At 41.2% G+C, this 15,155-nt stretch overlaps 1 protein-coding gene across 1 annotated transcript in view; it reads right to left on the bottom strand.

Moving 5' to 3' along the window:
- Positions 1-14,945, bottom strand: part of LOC121278793 (regulator of G-protein signaling 22-like) — a 28,074-nt gene extending 13,129 nt beyond the window's left edge. Inside the window, exon 1 of the mRNA XM_041189244.1 lies at positions 14,868-14,945. Coding sequence (XP_041045178.1) covers positions 14,868-14,933 — 66 coding nt within the window. The 5' untranslated portion in view covers positions 14,934-14,945. The remainder of the gene's footprint in view (positions 1-14,867) is intronic.
- Positions 14,946-15,155: the final 210 nt, after the last annotated feature.

Below are 15,155 nucleotides of genomic sequence, written 5' to 3'. Positions count from 1 at the left end.
AGGGAGGGAGATCCAGGATTTTGACCCAGTGTCAGTGAATTCCTTCCAATATTTCCAAAATTGAATGGGTGATTTCAACGGAAACTTGCAGGCGGTAGTGTTTGTATGTGGCTGCTGCCTTTGTTCAGCTAGTTGATAGTGGTTGCGGGTTTGGAAGGTGCTGTCAAAGGCACTTTAGAAAGTTGCTTGCAGTTCATCTTGTGGATGTTACACTCAGTGCCAGTGTTGGAGGAAGTGAATGTTTAAGGTGGTTGATTGGGTGCCAATCAAGGGGGTTTCTTCATCCTCAATGGTGTTGAGCTTCTTGAGAGTTATTGGAGCTGCTGTCATCTGGGTAAGTGTGGAATCCTGATTTGTTCCTTGTTGATGGTAGGCAGGCTTTAGGGAGTCAGGAGGTGAGTTACTCGCTGTGGTATTCTCAGCCTCTGAACTGCTATTATTAGCCACAGTATTCACGTGGCTGGTTAAATTATGTTTCTGATCAATGGGAATGTTGTGCTGAGAGATCCAGCAAAGGTAATGCCATTGAATGTCAAGGGCGAGGATTAGATTCTCTCTTGTTGGTGACGGTCATTGCCAGGGCATTTGTGTGGTGTAAATGTTACTTTTCACTTACTAACCAGTCTAAAGCAAAGCAACAGGAGGGAGAAGCCTTTATAAACAGCGCAGTGACGGAGCAGCCTAATCTGTCCAACCTTTCATCAAAAGACAACCTGCCCATTCCTGGCATTAGCCTCATAAATCTTCTCTGAACTGCTTCTAATGCATTTGCATGCTCCCTTAAATAAAGAGACAAATACTGTAGTCCAGATGTGGTCTCACCAGTGCCCTGTACAATTGAAGCACAACCTCGCTGTTTTTTAAATTAATTCCCCTCATAATAAGTGATAACATTCCATTAGCTTTCCTAATTACTTGCTCTCCTTGCATACTAGCCTTTTGTGATTCACTAGGACACCCAGATCCCTCTGAATCTCAGAGCTCTGCAATCTCTCAGCATTTAGATAATATGCTTCTTTTTTATTCTTCCTGCTAAAATAGGCAATTTCACACTTGCCCATATTATACTCCATTGTCCAGGACTTTGTCCCCTCACTTATCCTATGTCACTAGTTCCAGACCCTCACTTCTCTCCCTCAAACTGAATGTAAAATCCAATCATATTATGATCTGTCTGATTAATGTTGATTTTACTTTGTTTCAGTAAAAGTCTCAGAAAAATGAAACATTGTCCACAGGATATTGATTGTTGTAGATATTCATCATAGAAATTGAGAGCTGAAGGTATTCTGGAACTGTATAAAACACTCTTAGACCACAGCTGGAATATGGCATGCAGTTCTGGTCACTGCACTATAGGAAAGGTTTGATTGCACGGGATCAGGTACAGAGGTGATTTATGAGGATGTGGCCTGGCTGTAGAATTTTAGTTATGAGGGAAGATTGAGTAGCCGAGGAGTGTTTGAACAATGTGCAACATCAGAGAGTATCCAAATTTCTGACCTTTTGAACACTACATGAGGAACTCTGGCATTGACAGCCCTGGGCTGAGTTGACTGACCTCCAACTGTCAGTGGATAGCTTTCTGCCTGATTCTTGTTGACTTAAATATTATGTGGGCTTCTTGACACTTTGCACAATCAAATGCTGCCTTGATGTCAAGTGCTGTCACTCAATGGAATTCAGCACATTTTTCAAGAACAAGGCTGTGATAAGGCCTGGGGGAACACGAACTGGGCATCTGATCAGGTTATTGCTGAGTAGGTTCCACTTGAGAGCACTGTCAATAACACCTTCCATCATTTGGTGATGATTTAGAAAAGCCTGATAGGCAATAATTGACCAAAGTAGATTTGTCCCGTTTTAGTGAACAAAACATAGCAGAACAATTTTCCACATCACCTAGTAGACACCAGTGTTGTAGCTGTACCAGAACAGCTTGGCCTAGGTGTACTGTTAATTCTGGAGGATAGTCTTCAGTACTATAGCTGGGATGTTGTTGGGGCCCAAAGTGTTTGACACATCCAGTGCACATTTCTTGATATCACGTGTACTGAAATCAATTTCCTGAAGACTGGTATCTGTGATGTTGGGAACATCAGGGGATCAACAAGTATCTTCAACTTGACACTTCTGCTGAAGATGGTTGCAAATGATTCAGATTTATCTTTTACATGATGGACTGAATGGCCTCCTTCCATGCTCTAATATTCAGTTAAAAATATTTTTCAAACTTACATCCAAAAGGATGCCAAAATCTGATTTTTTTTTAGGCCATTGGGGATGTGATGAGAGGGGAAAGGGCTGGCAATATGGTGGTGTAAGATGTTGGGAGGGGAGTAACTTAAATGGCCAAATAAGAATGACTTTCCATCCTTATGGCCATTTTGCTCATGTTGAGAGGACCTGCTGCCATGTGAGTACACTGCCAGGTAAACTCTGGCAGCCTCCCAGTGGGTTCCTGGGGGTTGGTGGGTGGGTTGCTACCTTCTTTGATCAGTGCTCCATGATACAAAAGCCTCTTGGGGAACAGTCCCATCAGTGCACAATAACATCTCCCCCAATCTCTTGGGTCAATGTGGATTTCCCCCAATCAAACTCGCCTCTCTTTGATGGTGTCCCACCATTGAGGTGCACTGTCCCCGGTGAAGAACCCTCAGTAATGGCCACGGCTAGCAATAGTCACCACCCTCTGATTGATCTGGCAGCTCTTGGAGTGTGGACTGTCATCCTCAATTGGATGGCAGCAGCCTGTTAATTTCCGCCACCAGCCAAATGCCATCCTGGTTCCTGCCACCCAACAGCAGGGTCACCACCTGCTTTTGGCTCCAGCCTTGGCAGTCAGTAAGAAAATTCAGCCCTAATACATTCCTGGTAAATAAAGGCCATCAGTTTAACATCAGTGGTGGGTAAGATTTTAGAAAAATAATCAGAGAAAAAAGTCACCAGAAACACGGAGAAGTTTAAGTTAACCAAGGAAAGTCAGCAGAAATGCAGATCATGCTTGACTAATCAAAATGAATCTTTTGATGGAGTAATAAAATTAGCTTAAGGACAGAAAGTCATGGTAAATGGTTGTTTTTCAGGCTGGAGTTTGGTAGACAGTGTTCCCCAAAGGTCGATGCTAGGACCACTGCTGATTTTGATATACATGAATGACTTGGATATTGCAACACAGAGCAAAGCTTCAAAATGTGCCAATGTTACCAAATTTGAAGATGTGACAAATAATGAGGAAAATACCGATCAACTGTAATATGACATAGATGGGCAAGTAGAATGGGCAGATGGAACTTACCACAGAGAAGTGTAAGTTGACGCATTTTGGCGGAAGAGATAGAAGAGGTAATGTAGATTTAGTTCTAAAAGTTTTGCAGGTACAGAGGCACTTAGAGGTTCATGGGCAAAGATCTTTGAAGATGGCAGAATATATTGAATTAGCCAAGCATATGAAATCTTAGGCTTCTTAATTTGAGGTATTGAAAACAAAAACAGGGAAGTTGTGCTGATTTTTTATAAAGCTCCGGTTAAGCCACAACTGAAGTATCACAAATTTCTGGTCTTCAGCTAAGATTGCTGTGCTTTATGCTTTTGAGCTAGTTCTAGATGCTTATAGACAAACATTATAAACTTGAAGAGACAAACTCAGGCGTTTGTGGAATTTGCTAAAGCAAAAGAGATGGTCTTTTATCGATGGTATAGGTTGAAGAAGTTGGAACAGGATTTTGAAAACTGTAGAGGGGTATTGTTAGTTGAAGAGTTAAAAACAGCATTTCTGTAGGAATCAAGTTCCATCTAGAAGACCATAAAATTTTTAATGTAAGGGATATAGCTATTTCCACTGTTGCCACAACTTATCCCACAAACATATAGGGAGCCGCAAACCTTTGTTTGCAAATGCACACAGAAGCTGTAGAAACAAACACGTTGTTAGTGAACAGGGTACTGATGACCATGGGGAGCATAACAGAAATTAAAGGACTCCACAAAGTAGTAAAGAACACTGTATAGAGGGTAGCAATGATTCAAGGAGTCCAAATATTTTTATCATCATAAGACAGGACATGTAAAAGCAGACTATTGGAAGTTAAGACCAAAGCCAGGAGCTTTTGTTAGTGTGTCTGATGTGTCTCCAGAAAATGCTGTACCAGATAGTGAAGCTTGTGACTTATAATGTATTTTAATGGGTGTAAATCGGTGCATAAAAGTTTATGGGAATTGAGAATGAAGTAATTCCAGAAATTAAGATTGTTATCCTTAAGAATACATGTTCAGCTCAAAGCTTGATTTTAGTTAAGACACAACTTTTCACCAGAGAGTTCACTAAATAGAACTGTATTGACAAAGAGTCTTGATGGAAATTGTTTACCTGTTCCATTGAGCAGAGTGAATTTAAACTGTGCTAAAGGTCATGGATCTGTTATTGCAGGAGTGATGTTGGAACTGCTTATTAATACTGTTGATTTCATATTGGGGAATAGGTTAAGCATTGTGATGCTGTCAAGATTGACTATTTAATGGACAATGTGACATCATGGGAGAAGAATGTTATTTGTATTGTACGTAAGAAGTTAATTGTAAGTTAGTTGTTAATGAAATTCATTACTATGGTGATGACATTTCATTCTTTAGGGGTAAGTGTTAGAATTGTGAGATTATTACATTTTGGGATTGTGACAATAATATTTAGGGTAAATGAAGGTCATGTGACCAGTTCTGAAATCTGCTTGACAGTAAACCTGGATAATGTGATTGTCAGAGGTCAAAGGAAGGTTCAGATTGTTTTGCTGAGAATAAGGTGTTTGAAGACAACGCCCACAATCTCCAAGTTTCCTGTGAGTATATTTGGGCTCTCCCTTACAAATCTCACCAGCAGATTCTGGAAGGAGCCAGAGATGAAGAAATTAAGGGCTGTGATGATTTTGAAGTATCGCCTCTTGCAACATGGAGCTCTGTGCTCATCCCCTATCCCTTGTGGGGCAGCAGGGTTTGCTTGGAAAAGGTTCTGCAGGTATTTGTTTTGCTGGTGTTGGTCACCTTGTTTCTCATCCATAGTCCTAGTTAGAATTGCGTAAGTAGCTCCCATGCTGATAGCAGGGGGACAGCAGATCAAAAGTAAAAAAAAACTCCAAGGCAGTAGAAATTACCTCAAGTATTGGAAAGCAGTGAGATCACTCTCTCAGAAGAGATGCTGTGAGCAAAAATCTATTAATACAAGGGAGGTGTTACAGCGCAGTAGTTAAAGCACTTCTTGTCTGTTACTTGCTCAGCTCCATCAAATCTACTGTTGCCTTGTCTTGTTTACCCGGCAAAATCCAGGAAGTGCACAGTACGGTTCAGGATTCAAGGATAAAGAAGCAGGTAGTAAACACTTCACATATTTAAATAGCAGGTCCGTCTGAACCATGAGGGTTCCCTGCATATTGCAGATCACACTTAGATTAAAGGCTTAGGAGGTACCTGCCTGCATCCTGACACATCTGCAATTTGAGATGTTTCAGCTTGTTGCTCACTTACAAATCCACCCACCTTGGCAAGTTATAATGATTTGGCAGCTGCATTTCACAGAATCTGAAGGAGGCCATTCAGCTCATTGTGTCAGAACCAGCTCTCCAATGAGCATTATGACCGAGTGCCATTTGCCCTGCCTTTTTCCCATGCCCCTGCACCTTGATTCTATTCAAATAACCATCCAATGCCCTCTTGAATGCCTTGATTGAACCTGCCTCCACCAGACTTCCAGGCAGTGTAGACCTGAACCATTCGTTGTGTGAAAAAGTTTTTTCTCACATCACATTGCTTCTTTTGCAAATCACATGAAATTTGCGCCCTCTCATTCATGATCCTTTTACAAGTGGGGACAGCTTCTCCCTAGCTACTCTGTCCAGCCCCTCATGATTTTGAAAACTTCTATCAAGTCTCCTCTTAGCCTCTCCAAGGAAAACAATCCTAAATTCTCCAACCTATCCTCATAGTTGAAGTTTCTCATCCCTGTGACCATTCTTGTAAACCTTTTCTCCACTTTCTCCAATGTGTTCACATCCTTCCTATAATATATAGTTCGGTGATGAGGGAACGAGGTGATCCTTTGAGTATCATGAGTACAGCCAGGTAAGCATTGACTGCTTTTATTGCTAAAAGTTTTTAAGGTCTTATTTTGTGGTTCATCATTTGTAAGGGTTCTGTAACAACGAGGAGCAGGGAAGAAGGGCCCGAGAGTAATTGATATTATTTGATATTAAGTATCTTCCAAACAGTTTAATTTAATTTAAAGGGGTAAATCATGGCAGGAGAGCTCAAAGCCATTATGTGCCCCTTTTGCTCTACGTGGGAAGCCGGGAACATTTCCAGTACTCGGGGCAAGCATGTATGCAGGAAGTGTCTCCAGCTGCAGCTCCAGCTGCTGGAAGCCCGGGTTTCAGAGCTGGAGCGGCGGCTGGGGACACTGTGGAGCATCCGCGAGGTGGAGAGTATCATGGATCGCACATATAGAGAGGTGGGCACACCGCAGGTAAGAGTCCACAGGCAGGAAGGGAATGGGTGACTACCAGGCAGAGCAAGAGGACTAGGCAGGCAGTGCAGGAATATCCTGTGGCTATTCCCCTACAAAACAGATACACTGCTTTAGATAGTGTTGAGGGGAATGGCCTCTCAGGGGAAAGCAGCAACAGTGAAATTCATTGCACTGCAGTCAGCTGTGCTGCACAGGGGAGGAGTAAAAAGTGTGGGAATGCAATAGTTAAAGGGGATTCAATTGTAAGGGGAATAGACAGGCATTTCTGTGGCCGCAAACAAGGCTCCAAAGTGGTTTGTTGCCTCCCTGGTGCTAGGGTCTAGGATGTCTCAGCGTGGCTACAGGACATTCTGAAGGGGGAGGGTGAACAGCCAGTGGTCATGGTGCACACTGGTACAAACGACATAGGTAATAAAAGGGATGAGGTCCGAAAAGTAGAATATAGGGAGTTAGGAAATAAGTTGAAAAGTAGGATCTCAAAGGTCGTGGTCTCAGGATTACCACCAGTGCCAAGTGCTAGTCAGAGTAGAAATAGCATGATATATCGGATGAATACAAGGCTGAAGAGATGGTGCGAGGGGGAGAGTTTCAGATTCCTGGGACATTGGGAAAGGTTCTGGGGGAGGTGGGAACAGTACAAACTGGATGGGTTACACCTGGGCAGGGCTGGGACTGATGTCCTAGGGGCATTATTTGCTAGAGTGGTTGGGGAGGGCTTAAACTAAAATGGCAGGGTGATGGGAATCTATGCAAGGAGCCAGAGGAAGGAGAATCAAGGACAAGACATAAAGACAGAAAGCGGAATAAAAAAAGTGATAGGCAGAGAAATCAAGGGCAAAAATCAAACAGGGCCTCAGTTAAAAATAGTGGGAATGGGACAAGTAATGTTAAAAAGACAAGCCTTAAGGCTTTGTGCCATAACGCAAGGAGCATTTGCAATAAAGTGGATGAATTAACTGCACAAATAGATGTAAACAGGTATGATATAATCGCGATTACGGAGACATGGCTGCAGAGTGACCAGGGATGGGAACTGAACATCCAGAGGTATTCAGTGTTTAGGAAGGGCAGACAAAAAGGAAAAGGCAGTAGAGTTGCATTGCTGGTTAAAGAGGAAATTAATGCAATAGTGAGGAAAGATATTAGCTCTGATGATGTGGAATCTGAATGGATAAAGCTGAGAAACAACACGGGGCAAAAAACATTAGTGGGGGTTGCATACAGACCCCCAAACTGTAGTGGTGATGTTGGGAATGGCATTAAACAGGAAATTAGAGACGAGTGCCATAAAGGAATATCTGTAATTTGGGTGGCTTTAATATGTAGAAAGATTGGGCAAATCAAATTAGTAACAATACTATAGAGGAGGATTTCCTGTAGTGTATACAGGATGATTTTCTGGGCCAATACGTTGAGGAACCAACTAGAGAACAGGCCATCCTAGGCTGGGTATGGTGTAATGAGAAAGAAATAATTGACAATCTAGTTGTGCTTGGGGATGAGCGACCATAATGCGATAGAATTCTTCATCAAGATGGAGAGTGACATAATTTGTTCTGAGACTAGGGTCCTGAACTTTAATAAAGGAAAGTACGATGCGAGTTGGCCATGATGGATTGGGAAACGTTACTTAAAGGGATGATGGTGGATAGGCAATGGCAAACATTCAAAGAGCGCATGGGTGAACTGCAATAATTGTTTATTCCTGTCTGGCGCAAAAGTAAAACAGGAACAGGAAATGTGGCCAAACCATGGCTTACAAGGGAAATTAGAGATAGTATTAGATGCGAGAAAGAGGCATACAAGTTGGCCAGAAAAAACAACAGACCTGAGGATTGGGAGCAGTTTAGAATTCAGCAAAGGAGGATTAAGGGAGTGATTAAGAAGGGCAAAATAGAGTATGAGAGCAAGCTTGCGGGGAACATAAAAACTGACTGTAAAAGTTTCTATGGGTATGTGAAGAGAAAAAGATTGGTGAAGACAAATGTAGGTCCCTTACAGTCAGAAACAGGGGAATTTATAACGGGGAACAAAGAAATGGCTGACCAACTAAATACACACTTTGGTTCTGTCTTCACAAAGGAGGACACAAATAACATACCAGAAATGTTGGGGAACACAGGGTTTAGTGAAAGTGAGGAACTGAAAGAAATCAGAATTAGTAGGGAAATGGTATTGGGGAAATTGATGGACTTGAAGGCTGATAAATCCCCAGGGCCTGATAATCTACATCCCAGAGTACTTAAAGAAGTGGCCCTAGAAATAGTGGATGCTTGGTGGTCATCTTCCAAGGTTCTATAGACTCTGGGACAGATTCCTATAGATTGGAGGGTAGCTAATGTAATCCCACTATTTAAAAAAGGAGGCAGAGAGAAAACGGAATTATAGACCAGTCAGCCTGACGTCGGTAGTGGAGAAAATTCTAGACTCCTTTATAAAAGATTTAATAGCTGAGCACTTGGAAAACAGTGGCAGAATCGGACAGAGTCAGCATGGATTTATGAAAGGGAAATCATGCTTGACAAATCTACTGGAATTTTTCGAGGATGTAGGTAGTAGAGTTGATGAGGGGGAGCCAGTGGATGTGGTTTATTTGGACTTTCAGATGGCTTTCGACAAAGTCCCACATAAGAGATTGGCGTGTAAAATTAAAGCACATGGGATTGGGATAGTGTATTGAGATGGATAGAAAACTGGTTGGCAGACAGGAAACAAAAAGTAGGAATAAACGGGTCTTTTTCCGAATGGCAATGCAGTGGCTTGTGGGGTACCGCAGGGATCGGTCCTGGGACCCCATTTATTCACAAGATATATTAATGATTTAGATGAGGGAACTAAATATAATATGTCCAACTTTGCAGATGACACAAAGCTGAATAGGAGGGAACTGTGAGGGGTTGTAGGATGCTTCAGTATGATTTGGACAAGCTGAGTGAGTGGGCAAATACATGGCAGATGCAGTATAATATGGATAAATGTGAGGTTATCCATTTTGGTAGCAAAAACAGGCAGGCAGATTATTATCTGAATGGCTATAAATTGAGAGAGGGGAATGTGCAACGAGATCTGGGTCCTCATGCACCAGTCACTGAAAGTAAGCATGCAGTTGCAGCAGGCTATAAAGAAGGCAAATGCTATGTTGGCCTTCATAGCCAGAGGATTCGAATACAGGAACAGGGATGTCTCGCTTCAATGGTACAGGGCCTTGGTGAGACCAAACCTGGAATATTGTGTGCAGTTTTGGTCTCCTTATCTAAGGAAGTATGTACTTGCTATAGAGGGAGTGCAGCGAAGGTTTACCTCATTGATTCCTGGGACGGCGGGACTGACATATGAGGAGAGATTGAGTCCGTTAGGATTATATTCGCTGGAGTTCAGAAGAATGAGGGGGGGTCTCATGGAAACCTAAAAAATTCTAACAGGACTAGACAGGGTAGATGCAGGAAGGATGTTCCTGATGGTGGGGGAGTCCAGAACCTCAGAGTCTGAGGATACGGGGTAGACCATTTAGGACTGAGATGAGGAGACATTTCTTCACCCAGAGAGTGGTGAGCCTGTGGAATTCGTTACCACAGAAAGTCATTGAGACCAAAACATTGTATGTTTTAAAGAAGGAGTTAGATATAGTTCTTGGGGCAAAAGGGATCAAAGGATATGGGGAGAAAGTGGGAGCAGGCTATTGAGTTGAATGATCAGCCATGATCATAATGAATGACTGAGCAGGCTTGAAACACCGAATGGCCTACTCCTGCTCTTAATTTCTATGTAATATGTTGCCTAGAAATGTACACAATATTCCAGCTGAGGTCTAACGAGGGTCTTATAAAAATTCAGCATAACCTCCCTGCTCTTATGCTCTATGCCCCTATTGATAAAGCCCAGGATACTGTATGTTTTATTAACTGCTCTCTCCACCTGTCCTGTCACCTTCAATGAGTTATGCAGATATATACTCCCAAATCTTTCTGCTCCCGCACACCCTTCAAAATTCTACCCTTTATTTTGTATTGTCTGTCCAATTTCTTCCTACCAAAATGCATCACCTCACATTTCTGCATATTGAACTTCATTTGCCACCTATCTGCCCACTCCACCAACTTGTCTCTGTCCTCTTGAAGTTCACACCATCCTTCTCACAATCCACAGCACTCCCAAGCTTTGTATCATTCACAATCTTTGAAACTGTCCCCTGCATAACAAGATCTAGGCCATTAGTATATATCAGGAAAAGCAAGGTTCCCAATACCAACCCCTGAGGAACTCCACTACAAACATTCCTCCGGCCCAAAAAAACATCCATTGACCATTACTCTCTGCTTCCTTCTTTTCAGACAATTTTGTAAATACAATGCTACTGCCCCTTTAATTCCATGATCAATAACTTTTCTTACAAGTCTGTTGTGTGGCACTGTGTCAAATGTCTTTTCAAAGTCAATGTACACCACATCAACAGCATTACCCTCATTGACCTTTTCTTTTACCTCTTCACAAAACTCCAGAAAGTTAGTTAAACATGATTTTCCCTTTAGAAATCCATGCTGGCTCTTCCTTATCAACCCATATTTTCCCATGTGACTACTAATTCTATCCCGTATAATTGTTTCTAGAATCTTGACCACCACTGAAGTTCAACTGACTGGTCTGTAATTGCTGGGCTTATCCTGACAGTCTCTTTTTGAACAAGGGCATAATGTTTGCAATTCTCCAGTTCTCTAACACCACTTGAGTCTCGGGAAAACTGAAAGATTATGGCCAGTGCCTCTGTAATTTCTACTCTCATTTCCTTCAATTTCCTTGGATGCATCCTATCTGGTCCTGGTGTCTTGTCAGCTTTAAGTACCCACAGTCTATTCAACACTTCCTCCTTATAAATTTTGAGCCCTTCTAGTGACAGAGTTTCCTCATCTGACACCAAAGCTGGGGCAGCATCTACCTCCTTGGTAAAGACTTACGGAAATAAAGAAGGGGAGAGAGGTCAAACAGACTTATGATTCATTATGACCCATTTTAGATGATTGGAAAGAGTCAAATTCTATCCAATTGACAACTATCCTATGTGAATCCTATGTTTTGCTTTTATATCTAATACATTTTTTTTATTGCTGTGATTGACTCAGTTTCAACTTTACACTGTTTTGGCCCATTCCTTATTCAAATGATCTCTTGCATGAAGAGGTTAGTTTAATGCTTTATGCTTCTAGATCTAACCCTCCTCGGTCTAACCATTCACCATTTATCCTCACAAAGCCTTTCACAAGTGTGAACACTTCCACTGGACTCTGTTCTACAAGCTAGTTTTTAATCACCCATCAAAGCTTGATAAATTTGGTAAGGCATTTGATAAGGTACAACAAAAGTTATGGCAGAAAATAAAAGCCCATGGTGTAGGGGGTAACATATTGGCATGGATAGAAGATTTACTAGCTAAAAGGAATCAGAGAAGGCATAAATGAGTCATTTTCTGGTTGGCAAGATATAACGAGTGGTATGCCACAAGGATCAGTGCTGGGGCCTCAACGTCTTACAATTGCTATAAATGACTTAGATGAAGGGACTGAATGTATGGTTGCTAAATCTCTTGGTGATGCTAAAATAGGTGGGAAAATAAGTTGTGAAGAGGGCATCAGGAGGCTACAAAAGGATATAGATAGGTTAAATGAGTAGGCAAATAGAGTATGATGTGGGAAAATGTGCAATTGTACACCTTAGTAAGAAGAATAAAAAATAATTTTAATATCTCAATGGTGAGAGATTGCAGAGCTCTGAGATTCAGAGTGATCTCGGTGTCCTAGTGCATGAATCGCAAAAGGTTAGTATGCAGGTACAGCTAGTAGGTAAGAAAGCTAGTAGAATGTTGTCACTTATCGTGAGGGGGATTGAATACAAATGTAGAGAGGTTATGCTTCAGTTATACAGAGCATTAGTGAGACCACATCTGGAGTACTGTGTACAGTATTGGTCTCCTCATTTAAAAAAGGGTGTAAATGTGATGGAAGCAGTTTGGGGAAGGTTTACTGGACTAATACCTGGAATGGGAGGGTTGTCTTATGAGGAAAGATTGGACAGGCTAGGCTTATATCCGCTGGAGCTTAAAAGAATAAGAGGCGACTTGATTGAAACATATAAGATCCTGAGGTGTCTTGATAGGGTGGATGTGGAGAGGATGTTTCCTCTTGCGGGAGAATTCAGAACGAGGGGCTATTTTTTAAAGAAAAGGGTTGCCCATTGAAGACAGAGATGCGGAGAATTTTTTCTCTCAGAGAGTTGAATCTTTGCAACTCTTCCTCAAAAGATAGTGGAAGCAGAGTCTTTAACATTTTTAAGGCAGAGCTAGATAAGAAAGGGGGTTAAAGATTATCAAGAGTTGGTGGGAATGTGGAATTTAGGTTACAGTCATATCAGCCATGATTTTATTGAATGGCGGAGTAGACTTGAGGGGCTAAGTGGCCTACTCCTGCTCCTAATTCATATGTTCATAAGTTCGTAACTCTGGTATCATAATAGGAATTTTACACTGCATCTTTCCCATGGCCCCAAAACTATTTTTATAATGCACATCCTGATATGCCAATTCACCACGACTTTCCTTTTATGAATTCATTAGAAATGAAATTTAACTTTGTTGGGGTGTATAATAGATGACTGTTCCATCAGACCTCCTTTTATACCCCACTGAAATTGAATTTATGCTCCCAATATTTCTGTATATAAAACCTAGAATCCCATTTTTAAAAATCTGCAACTTCTACTTTTAGATATCTATCTATACCTCAAGGTCACTATTTCTCTACTCAACTGAAAGTTTTAGAGCAAAAACAGGAAATGCTGGAAAAACTCAGCAGATCTGGCAGCATCTGTGGAGACTCGAAACGTTAACCCTGTTTCTTTCTCCACAGATGCTGCCAGACCTGCTGATTTTTCCAGATTTTCTGTTTTTGTTTCAGATTTCTAGCATCCGCAGTATTTTGCTTTTATCTAATATGAGACTTTTACAGTTTAGGTTATAATTCCACATTCTTATTCTCAGAATGTACCACTCCACATATTGTTTGCCACATCTATATACAAGTTTTGCAAATAGTTTTTAACTCAAAACACGAAAGCAGAATTCTGGAAATCTGAAATAAAATAGAAAATGTCCTGGAAATACTCAACAGGTCAAGCAGTATTTGTGGATGGTGAAACAGAGTTAACAGGCTGGGTCTTTCCTCTCAGGGCAAAAATCACAAGTCAGGCCATTTTCCAATGTCACAATCCACCTCCTGAGTGGCAACTTCATGATGGGGCATGGAGATCAAATAGAGAACTAGACCAAAGGCGGGAACGAAGGCAGGTGGTTGCCTTCAACAAGTAGGTACCACATCTATCTGTTTGGTGGATGAGTATGACCCTCATCTCCTCACCCGCCTCATCTCCCTTTCAGCCCCCGCACCCAACACCTTGCTCCCTCCACCCTCCATAGCTCCATGTCATCCTGATACCCCTTCATATTGCCTCATTATCCCTCCATACTCCCATGTCCCATTCACTTTGGTAAGAATTTATGAGCCCTATAATAATACTGGGCAGTCTTTGAGATGCTATTGAAACTGTCAAAATAAACAAAGTGCTCTTCTTAAAGCTTAATCCTCTCGGGAACTTATAAAGCTGCTAATCAATCACACAACCAATCAAACTCCACTTGATGAAAAAACATAATCCCTTTAAGTGGTCATAAAATTGTCAAGATAGACAAACATCCATTTGAAAACACTATGAAATAAACAAAACTACTCATTAATCAATCAAAACAAAGTTCATAGTTCCCTTGACAACTGCATCATCAACAACCCTTTCAGAAATGTAATAGCACCCTGTTTCTATCTCCAAATAACCTTTTTGTTTCCTTTTCTTTTACAGACTTTGATTTTATTTTTTTTTCATTTTGCTTTCAGATGGCAGCTGTTCCCCAGTCACACATCCTTTACTTGCTACTTTACTTGTCCATTACCACTTCCTTTATCCTTGCACCACCAAATCTATTGTTATTTGATCTCTCATCTTCCACATTATCACAGATTTTCCCTTCTGTTTTTTCACCCCACTCAGCACACGACCTTCATTTATTTAAAATCTGGTAAGTTTCCAACTTATTACAGTTCTGATGAAAGACCATGGACCTGAACTTATAACTTCACTTCTTTTCATATGCGGCTGAATGACTAAGTACTTCCAGTATTCTAGGTTTTATTTTAGTAATTCCAACTCATTTCTGATATATGTGATGAATGTAAAATCATTTATATCTTCAATATAAGGCGTACAGATAATGCTGTTTTACATTCAGTGTTGGCTAATTGCAGGATTGTCGTACCTGTATATGGTGCCTCTCAGCAAACTCTGGTGAGGCCAAGAACATTGGCAGCCACTTTCTTTCCATGCGTGCTTTTAAGTATTTTTGAACCTCAACTAGAACATCTGAAGACAACTGATCATGCAGCAACTTGCCCCACCCCCCAGCCAACTTCATCACCTAGAGAGAAAAATTACATATATCATTTTTTTGTTTGCCAAAATAAATGCTATAATACATTACTGTTTTTTCACAATACTATGGGTAACTTTATAAATGTGCACTTTCAATTAATACACAGCATTCCTA

This window comes from Carcharodon carcharias, chromosome 6 (genome assembly GCF_017639515.1).
Source record: "Carcharodon carcharias isolate sCarCar2 chromosome 6, sCarCar2.pri, whole genome shotgun sequence".
NCBI lineage: Eukaryota > Metazoa > Chordata > Chondrichthyes > Lamniformes > Lamnidae > Carcharodon > Carcharodon carcharias.
Note: the sequence above shows the minus strand (reverse complement) of the source record. Positions and strands in the feature narration are given on the sequence as shown.